At 63.6% G+C, this 9260-nt stretch overlaps 6 protein-coding genes across 6 annotated transcripts; 4 read left to right on the forward strand and 2 right to left on the reverse strand.

Moving 5' to 3' along the window:
- Positions 1–40: 40 nt before the first annotated feature.
- On the forward strand, positions 41–2275 carry OT_ostta18g01630 (unnamed product; the record flags this gene model as incomplete). The annotated part of the gene is made up of 1 exon (XM_022983475.1): positions 41–2275. One exon carries the CDS (start codon positions 41–43, stop codon positions 2273–2275), a length of 2235 nt encoding a protein of 744 aa, XP_022840574.1.
- Positions 2276–2372: 97 nt separating this feature from the next.
- Positions 2373–3440, forward strand: OT_ostta18g01640 (Mitochondrial substrate/solute carrier; the record flags this gene model as incomplete). The annotated part of the gene is made up of 1 exon (XM_022983479.1): positions 2373–3440. One exon carries the CDS (start codon positions 2373–2375, stop codon positions 3438–3440), a length of 1068 nt encoding a protein of 355 aa, XP_022840575.1.
- A 117-nt stretch (positions 3441–3557) lies between these two features.
- Positions 3558–4973, reverse strand: OT_ostta18g01650 (unnamed product; the record flags this gene model as incomplete). Its single annotated transcript, XM_003084160.2, has 1 exon — positions 3558–4973. One exon carries the CDS (start codon positions 4971–4973, stop codon positions 3558–3560), a length of 1416 nt encoding a protein of 471 aa, XP_003084208.2.
- Positions 4974–6014: 1041 nt separating this feature from the next.
- OT_ostta18g01660 (JmjC domain) lies at positions 6015–7361 on the forward strand (the record flags this gene model as incomplete). The annotated part of the gene is made up of 1 exon (XM_022983487.1): positions 6015–7361. The coding sequence occupies one exon, from the start codon at positions 6015–6017 to the stop codon at positions 7359–7361; it is 1347 nt and encodes a 448-aa protein (XP_022840576.1).
- Positions 7362–7535: 174 nt separating this feature from the next.
- Positions 7536–8189, reverse strand: OT_ostta18g01670 (unnamed product; the record flags this gene model as incomplete). Its single annotated transcript, XM_003084163.2, has 1 exon — positions 7536–8189. One exon carries the CDS (start codon positions 8187–8189, stop codon positions 7536–7538), a length of 654 nt encoding a protein of 217 aa, XP_003084211.2.
- Positions 8190–8491: 302 nt separating this feature from the next.
- Positions 8492–9166, forward strand: OT_ostta18g01680 (Ribosomal biogenesis,methyltransferase,EMG1/NEP1; the record flags this gene model as incomplete). Its single annotated transcript, XM_003084164.1, has 1 exon — positions 8492–9166. The coding sequence occupies one exon, from the start codon at positions 8492–8494 to the stop codon at positions 9164–9166; it is 675 nt and encodes a 224-aa protein (XP_003084212.1).
- Between the last annotated feature and the right edge of the window lie 94 nt (positions 9167–9260).

A 9260-nucleotide genomic window follows, 5' to 3' on the forward strand; every position in this document is an offset into this window, starting at 1 on the left:
CGCGGACGCGCGCGGGCGCGCGCGGGCGCGCGCGCGGACGATGCGACTCACCAGAGTCGCGAACGACGGGGAGATTTTATTCGACCCGCGAGGTGCGATCGGGGACGAGACGGCGCGCGAGATCGACCTTCGATCGCGCGAGGCGACGCGACGGGCGCATCGACGACGGGACGAAGCCTTGGCGCGGGCGGAGACGGCGCTGGAGCGACGGGAGAGCGAGACGGCGGCGATGCGAGCGAGGTACGAGCGTGATTTGCGAGCGTTAGGGACGACGCTGGAGCGAGAGCGGGAGGCGGCGGTGGCGACGGCGGCGACGGCGGCGGAGGCGGAGACGCTGCGCGCGTCCTTGGCGGCGGCGGAGACGGAGTTGGAGACGATGCGAACGATCGTGCGCGACGTCGATGGGGCGCGACGGGAGGCGGCGCGGGCGTGGGAGAAGACCCGGGCGCTCGAGGGGGAGCTCGAGGGGGTGAAGAGCGCTTTGGAGGTGCGCGAGGCGGACGCGGGACGACTGCGCGGCGAGCTGGAAGACGCGGCGAGACGAAACGCCGAGCAAGAGGTGCGCGTGATCGCGGCGACGCGCGCGGCGGAGGCGTTGAAAGTCCGAGTGGAGACGGCGGAGCGGCGCGCGTCGAACGCGGAGACGAATTCGGCGGTGCACAGCTGTGATTTGGTCGAGAGGGCGAAACGCGAGGTGGCGGACTCTCGAACCCGAGCCGAGGATTTGGAGCGACGTCTGAGCGACGCCACGCGCGCGCTGGAGGATATGCGGGAAAAGATCGGACCGAACATGGAACGTGCTCGATTGGAGGGGGCGCAGACGTCCCGAGCGAGGATCGATGCCATGTCTGAGCAGCAAAAGGAATTCGCCCGAGAGCTCGAGCGCAAGACGAGACGCATCGACGAACTCGAGCGCGCGGCGAGCACGTCGAGCGCGCGTTTTGCCGAACTCAAGAGAGGAGCAGAATTCAAGATTCACTCTCTCGAGGAGCGAAACGCTGAAGTCGAACAGCGCGTCGCCGACGCCGAGTCGCGCATTCGTGAAGTGACGGAGGAACGCGATTGCGCTCACGCGCGCGTCGGCAAACTCGAATCCATCCTCGAGCGCACGTGCTCGTCGGACGTCGCGGTGACTTCATACTTATCAAAGCTCGAAAAAGATGTCGATTATTTATACGTCAGGGCGAACAAGGCTGAGAAATTGGCTCGGGCCCGCGACAAGCGCCAAGAGGCGAGGACGGAGACTTGGCGCCGACGAGCGCTCTCGGCGAGACGGATGAGGGACGACTACAAGGCGCGCTCGGTCCAACTCGTCAGAGCGAACGAGGATTCTTTAGTTCGAATCACCAATGTCCAGGTCATGCTCAAAAACGCCGCGACGGTCATCGATGAAACTACCCAAGAGTTGGCGAATGAGTACGAACGAAGAGAGACGGCGGAGCGAGCAACCACGGCGGCGCTCGAGCGAGCGTCGACGCTCGGCAAGCGCGTCGATGATCTCGACAAAGAGAACAAAGAAATTTTGGCGTCTGCGATGGAGGCGAGCGTTCGAGCGGAGGAGCGAATCTGTGATCTGACGGAGAAGCTAGAGCTCACGCGGGCAGAGCTCGAATTCACACGCGACGAGTTAGCCGCGGTTCGCCGGGACATCGACGCGGCGACGACCCGCGAACACGCTCTTCGATGGAAAAACCAGGAGGCTCAATCGTTGAGTGAGAGACTGGCTCGAGCGAACGAAGAGCGAGACGGCGTCGAGGCTACCCTGGCGAAGCGGGAAGAGGAGCTGGCGAACGCCGAGGCGCGAGCCGCGCGTCTCGATTGCGGGCTCGCGGACGCCAAGGTGGACGCTCGTACGGCGAGAGAAGAGGCGATTAAGGCGTCGATCGAGCTCGATCGAGTCAAGATCGCTCTTTCGGAGGCGATAGAGGTGAAGAGAACCAACGTCTCGGCGTCCAACGTCTCGGAAAAGAGCCCGCGCCGAGCGGAGAATGAGGAGACGAAGGAAGAGCCAACGTCGCGCGCCCTCGCGCTCACCCCGGACCAAGTCCGACCGGAGAAAAATCAACGCACGGAGCTTACGGAGGCGAGCGAGCCCGACGTCGTGATCTCCATCGCCCCCGCGCCGTCTCCGCGAGGGAACCCTTTCGTTCGCCTCGCTCGACGCGCCGGCGACGAGGAAAACGCCCACGGTCGATCCTCGAAGGCCTCACGTCCCGTCCGACGTCCCCACGTCGACGCCCCACTCTCACCTTTATCCCTCCTGAACGTTCGCTAGCGCGGTGTAACGCACTGTTGAGATTCCGTATCGCTCGCCTCCGCGTCCGCCGCGCCGCGTCACTTCGCGTCCCGCGCGCCGCGTCGTCGACGTCACCATGTCGGACGTCCCCGCCGACGCCCGTTCGCCCGGACCCGCGGACGCGACGGAGCTCACCCTGCGCGCGCGTCTCGTCGCCGCCACCGTCGCCGCGGGCGTCGCCGCCGTCGTGACGAATCCTTTGGATGTGCTCAAGACGCAGATTCAGGCGAATCACGCTTTATTGGGCTCGCACGCGCGCGATTACGCCTGTCCCACGGCGTGCGCGACCACGGGGGTGAGCTCCGTCAAGTGCGCGCCCGCGTGCGAGCTCCCGACGCGCGTCGGGGACGTCGCGCGACGCATCGTCCGAGAACACGGCGCGCGGGGATTCTGGCGAGGCACCGGCGGAGCGCTCGCGAGCGCGTTTCCAACGGTAGGTATCTATCTCCCGTGTTATGATTACGCCGTCGAAGCGTTAGTGCGCGATGGGATGGATCGAGATATCGCCCCGGCGGTGGCCGGGGGGGGGGCGCGGACGTTGGCGGTGATGGCGACGGCGCCGCTGGAGCTCGCCCGCACGCGCGTCTTGGCGACAAAGCGAGGAAGCGGCGGCGTCTTGGGTGAGAGCGGTGGACGGGCCTTCGTGGGAGCTCTGAGAGAGAGCGCTAGGGGTACGAGCGGAAGGTTTAGCGGGGCGAGAGGGATGTGGACGGGCGTGGGACCGACGCTCGCGAGAGACGTCCCGTACAGCGCGGCGTATTGGTTCGCCGTCGAGCGGTGTCGAACGTATCTCACGAGCGTCGACGGGGGAGGAGATCTTCGAGATCGATCGGTTCGAGAGGCGGCGGCGATCAATTTTGTGAGTGGATGCGCCGCGGGCACCGTCGTGGCGGCGGCGACGACGCCGCTGGACGTGGTGAAGACTCGGGTGCAGATTCGCGACATTGCGCCGACGAATTTCGCGTCTTCGACGGAAACGGCTCCGGGAATATCAAACAGAGGAATCGTCGGCGAGCTCGTGAGCGTCGCTCGAATGGGTGGGATCGAGGCTTTGTACGCGGGATGGGGGGCCAGGGCGGCTCGAGCGGCCCCTACGGGAGCCATCGTACTCGTCGCTTACGAGCTCGTTAAACGCTTAAACTGAGAGAGCATAGGTTATAGAATTACACGCCGGGCTCCGAGCTCGGTGACATCGCTAGTTAGTATTTTTAATTGTTTTCATTCGCGCATTTGCGCCGCTCTCACGTATTTTGGTGAGGTATCACCACGCTCTGTGACTGTTACGTCTGTGCGACCCGGCGAGGGTGGAGCGACACACGACGCACTGCCCCGTCTCGAATGCCGCTTTCGTCGAGTGCAACGCGTCACAGCATCCACAGACAATCCCATTTGAGGTGATGGGTATGGATTCCAACGTCGCGGCGCACATCTTACGCGGGTCCTCGTCCTCCGGAACGTCCTCGTTGACTTCGCCCCGCTGCGTACACTGCGCGAGCATAGCTTCCAAGTTCGTCGTGCCCGAGGATGAAGACATCGCCGTGAGTTGCCGAATCATCCGCGCCGCCACTCCAGTGTTCCCAGCCTTGAAGTTCTTCGCGCTCCCGAAGCGAAGACAGGCTCGTCGATGTCGATCCTCGAGGTGATCCAATTCCACCAAGTGCCTCGTTAGCCGAGCGCACTCGCTCGCGTTCGCGACGAGAATTGTTGAACAGTCCCTGAGAATCTTGCACGTCGTCGCGTATGCCGCACACTTTCGCGCTATCGGGTCCTCGCTGTGCACAGCGTTCACAGCGGCCGATACGAACGCGAAGAGACTATCGCTGAGCTTGTTGGCGTCGAACAGAGCGATGCCTCTCGCGAACTCCTTCGCCGGCTTGATCGTGTCCGTGTCGGGGAGCGAAATCTGCGCCAACTCCTCGTAGAACTCCGTCTGCGAGTCCATGCCCCCGAGTGAGTTCCTCGATCCCGGGTGACCACCTCGTGGACTCGGAATTTCCTTTGAAATTCTTCCCGACAAGTCGGTAAACGAGTACGTCGAGAACGACCCTCGACTCGTCGGTCGATCCCTCAGACTCGGTCTCTTTGGCGGTGACGACGGATGAAGACGATCGACGGCGACGCTATCTATGTCGGTCACTTCCGTCGATTCTTTACCGACGATGGCGTCGAGCATGTCGTACGGATCGAATCCTCTCGACGAGCTCTGCCCTGCGAGCGGCGGCTTTGGGCTCATTCGTCCGCTTCGCCCCGTCTCCCGAATCCCCGCCCTGTCAGACGTCGACGCTCGCTCGCGCTCACCGTTCGACGACCCCGCGCGATCGGATTCCCCAGACGTACGTTCATCCTTCCTTAAAACCTCCCTCACGTCCCCCGACGCGACCGTCTCCTCTCCGCCAGTCGTCGCCAGCGCGAGCGCCGCGCCGAAATCACCCATCCCGACCCCCTCCCCCCCCATCGTCCGCGCCCTGGGCGGGGCGTCGAAAACGAACCCCTCCAGTGACCGCCCATCGTTCGCCCCGCGCGTCACCGCGCTCTCGGGCTTGATCTCGATCATCAACCGCGCCCCGCGCGCGCCGATCCGCGCGCCGCCGCCGTCGTCGTCGTCGGAATCCGACCCATCCCCCCCCCGCTCGCCCCACCCCCCCGACGCCGCGCTCGAACCACCAAACGCATCCATCCCGCCCCCGTCGCACCGTCGAACGTCGCACCCCGTCCACCGAGCGCCCGTCGTCGTCGATCGCGACGAATCCAAATATCTCAAATATCTCCCCGACGCGATCGCGCCCACGCCCGCGCTCTGGCGCCCACCGCGCGCGCGTCCCGGAGAACTCGACGGAGGAACCCCAACGCCGTCCCCGGGCGCCGTCGCGCCGTCGCGCGCCGCACCGCGTCGCCGCCGTCGGACGATCGGGTCTCCGGAGACGACCGACCGACGGGCCGACGACCGGTGACCGGTGACCGGTGAAAGGGTCCGCGTGAAAGGGACGCGTCGACGTCGTGAAAGGTCCCACCACCGGTCGCGCGCGGTCGATGATGGTCGTGATGGATACGACAGGTTCGACACGGCGATCGACCGGTATGATCGGTCGATGTCCATCGGTCGATCACGGTCGTGATGGATAGTACGGGTTCAAAAGCGCGATCGACCGGTATGATCGGTCGATGTCCATCGGTCGATCATGGTCGTGATCGATATGCATCGGTCGACACCGTGATCGACCGGTATGATCGGTCGATGTCCATCGGTCGATGATGGTCGTGATGGATATGCATCGGTCGACACCGTGATCGACCGGTATGATCGGTCGATGTCCATCGGTCGATGATGGTCGTGATCGATACGACGGGTTCAAAAGCGCGATCGACCGATCCCATCGATCGATATCGATCGGTCGATCACGGTCGTCATCGATGCGAACGATTCGACGACGTCATCGACCGATCGGATCGGTCGAGATCGATCGGTCGCGACCGACCCCCACCGGTCGAGTCCACCGGGCCTCGACCGTCCCCACCGGTGTACGGCGTCACCGTCTCCACCGATGGATGTCCACCGACGCGACCGACGCGCGCGCGGTGCGTCGCGACCGCCGTCGCGCGCGACCGCTCGCGCGCGCGCGGTGGCGGAGAAAAACGTGCGCGGGGATTTTCTCCACCGAACGCGCGCGATTCCATGCGGGACGACGCGCGGGCGACGCCAGGGTCGAGCGATGACGCGATGGATTCCACGGAATCCGCCGCCACGCGCGTGACCCCGGCGCGCGGGTGCGCGGCTTCGGCGTCCGCGGCGCCGCGCGCGGTGTCGGGACGGCGATCGACGAAGAAAATCAACAGCGCGAAACGGCGGACGCGATCGGAGCTCGACCTCGCGCGTGGGGACTGGACCAAGCACGGGTACGCGTACGCGGACGGCGCGGCGAACACGAACGACGCGGACGCGCGATTCACGGCGAACATAGAACGGATATCGGTGAAGACGGTCACCAGGGAAGCGTTCATCGAGCGGTTTGAGAAGACGCGGACGCCGTGCGTGATCACGGACGCGATGGAGGATTGGGGGTGTTATCGCGCGGGGTCGACGCGTCGATGGACGATCGACGCGCTCGCGGAGCGGTTCCGCGACGTCAAGTTCAAGGTGGGGACGGACGACGATGGGTACCCGGTGAAGCTGAAGATGAAGTACATTAAGGAGTACGTGAACGATCCGGTGCATTTGCACGATGATTCTCCGATGTACGCGTTCGATGGAAGCGTGTTCGACAAGCCGGAGACAAAGTCGCTCTTGGAGGATTTCTCGATTCCCGAGTATTTTGAAGAGGACTTATTCAAGCACGTGGGGCGAAAGCGTCGTCCGCCGTACCGATGGGTGGTGTTCGGACCGCCCAGGAGTGGTTCTTCGGTGCACGTCGATCCGCTCGCGACGAGCGCGTGGAACGCGTTGATATCCGGACGGAAGCGCTGGGCGCTGTATCCGCCTCGATCGGTCACGCGAGCTCAAATCAAACCGCGCGGTATCGGTCTCGACGGGGAGTCCGTGACGTGGTTCAACAAGATGTATCCTCGCACGAGAACCGAGGAGTGGCGACGACAAGGGCTTCCGCCTCCGATAGACGTCATTCAGTACCCAGGGGAGATCATGTTCGTCCCTGACGGATGGTGGCACGCCGTGCTGAATCTCGACCACACCATGGCGGTGACGCAAAATTTTGCCACCACGGCTCGATTCGACGCCGTCTGGCGCATCACCCGTCGAGCTCGACCGAAGATGTCCGCGAAATGGCTTCAAAAGCTTCGTCTCACGAGGCCCGATCTCGGCGAGGTGGCGGATGCGCAGCCTCGACGAGGTCCCGAGAGCGCGGGTGAGCAAACGACGTCGACGAGCAGCTCATCCGAGGGATCGAGCGACACCGAGCAGGAACAGACCGAGGTGGCGAAGAAGGAGCGCGAGGTGTTTGAAAGTGCAGGAATGACGAAGAAAACGAGATCCAGTGACGCCATCGTGGCCGAGCTGGCCCAGGAAAAAATGCGAGCGGCGGCGGAGCGAGACGACGCGATGGAGGTGTGATCCCCGTGGCGTACGAAGACGATTCATTCATTTACTATTATTTGTTCACTAAAAACTACCGGTACGGGTTCAAAATCCACGTGTAAAGAACTAAACCGCGAAGCACCGCAGCGCGGTTGTAACACTCACTATAAATCATCCACAGTCGACAGTCGATGAAACGGTTGACGTCCCCTACGCGGTCCGCAACGTCCAGGACATGTCGATCTCAGTCTCGGTCAAGATCTCGCTGTACGAGCTCCCGACCCCGGACTTTTCTAGATACGCCGTCATGACAAATCCCAAGTACTCGTTCGTGGGGACGAGACCCCTCGCCGCGAGCTCTCTCGCGCCCCAGAGCGTCGCCGGACCGTTCACTCGAACGCGAACGCGCAATGACCCGTCGTCGTCCACGAACCCACCCCGGCGTAAGTCGTTATCGACGGAAATTTGAAGCGCGTATCCGTTATTTACGAACAGCTCACCCAAAGCTCGCATGCCTTCGACGCACTCGCGACCGAGCTCCGTGGACGTCTTCCCGAAGCGTCGATTCACCGGTTCCGGGACGCCGTCGAAGCGGACGATTTCAAAATCCTCCCCTCGATCGAATCCGCGCAGTAACCGCTCGTACATCTGCCGCCCCGTCGACCGCGCCACCGCCTCTGGTAATTTCGAGTTATCTCTCAACGCCTCGTCCCTGACGACGACCTTTGTCTCTCCCTCCGCGCCGACGCGCTCCTCGAACACGCTCGTCGACCCCGGAATGTCCCTCCCCAGCGTCGCGAACTGCACGAACGACGCAAAGTCAAAATAATTCGCATCCTCAATCGCCCCCTGCTCGATCCGCATCGGCGCGTAGAGATCTCGATACCGTTCCCACTCGCTCGCGCGGAACCGCCAACTGCGGCCCGCGCCCGCGCGCGCGTCGTCCCGCCCGCGCGTCGCCCGCGCGTCGTCGCCGTCGTCGCCGCGACGCGCGTCGCGCGCGCCATCGCGCGCGTCGCCGTCGCGCCGTGAGCGACCGGTCGCGCCCGAGCCTTTCGATGGACGTTTGAAAGGCGTCGCTTCGGTCGCGCGCACCGGTCGATCATGGCGCGAAAGGCGCGAAAGGCCTTGGGCGCCGAGCCCCGCCGCCGCCACTGCGCGACGCGATGGACCCGCCGCCGAGCGACGACGGGTCGACCGCGGACGCGCGCGCGGGGGGGTACGTCTTCGTCCTCGAGCTCGCGACGCTGGAGACGGCGAAAGTTGGGAAGGGCTACGCGGTGTTGAACTGCGACGATCACGCAAACTTCATTCGGCGGCACGGGAAACAGCCGGGGGATTACCGACCGGACATTTGTCACCAGGCGCTGTTGTCGATCCTGGATTCGCCGTTGAATAAAGCGGGGAAGGTGCGAGGGATATACGTGAACACGCAGAAGAATGTCTTGTTTGAGGTGTCGCCGAAGACGCGGTTGCCGAGGACGTTTAAGCGGTTTTGCGGACTCGTGGCGCAGTTGTTGCAAAAATTGAGCGTGCGCTCGAGCAACGGACCGGAGAAGTTGATGCGGGTGGTGAAGCAGCCGGTGACGCGATACTTTCCGGCGGGAGCGAGGCGGGTTGGGTTCTCGTTCAGCGCGCCCGAGGTGAAGCGGTTGCCGGAGTACGTGCGGGCGCTGCCGGAGGACGCGACGGTGGTGTTCACCGTGGGCGCGATGGCGCACGGAAAGGTGGACGTGGCGTACACGGATGATTTTATCTCCGTGTCAAAGTATCCACTGAGCGCGGCGTGTTGTTTGGGGAGAATATGTAACGCGTTGGAGCTCAAGCACGACATCGTGTGAAGGACTATCGAGGAGGTGTAACATTTTGGGGGTCGGAGCGCGAGGAGTAGCGATCAGTTGTAAGCAATGAAGAGATTTTAGATGGAACAGATAC

The sequence above is a fragment of the Ostreococcus tauri genome (genome assembly GCF_000214015.3).
Source record: "Ostreococcus tauri WGS project CAID00000000 data, contig chromosome 18, whole genome shotgun sequence".
Lineage (NCBI taxonomy): Eukaryota > Viridiplantae > Chlorophyta > Mamiellophyceae > Mamiellales > Bathycoccaceae > Ostreococcus > Ostreococcus tauri.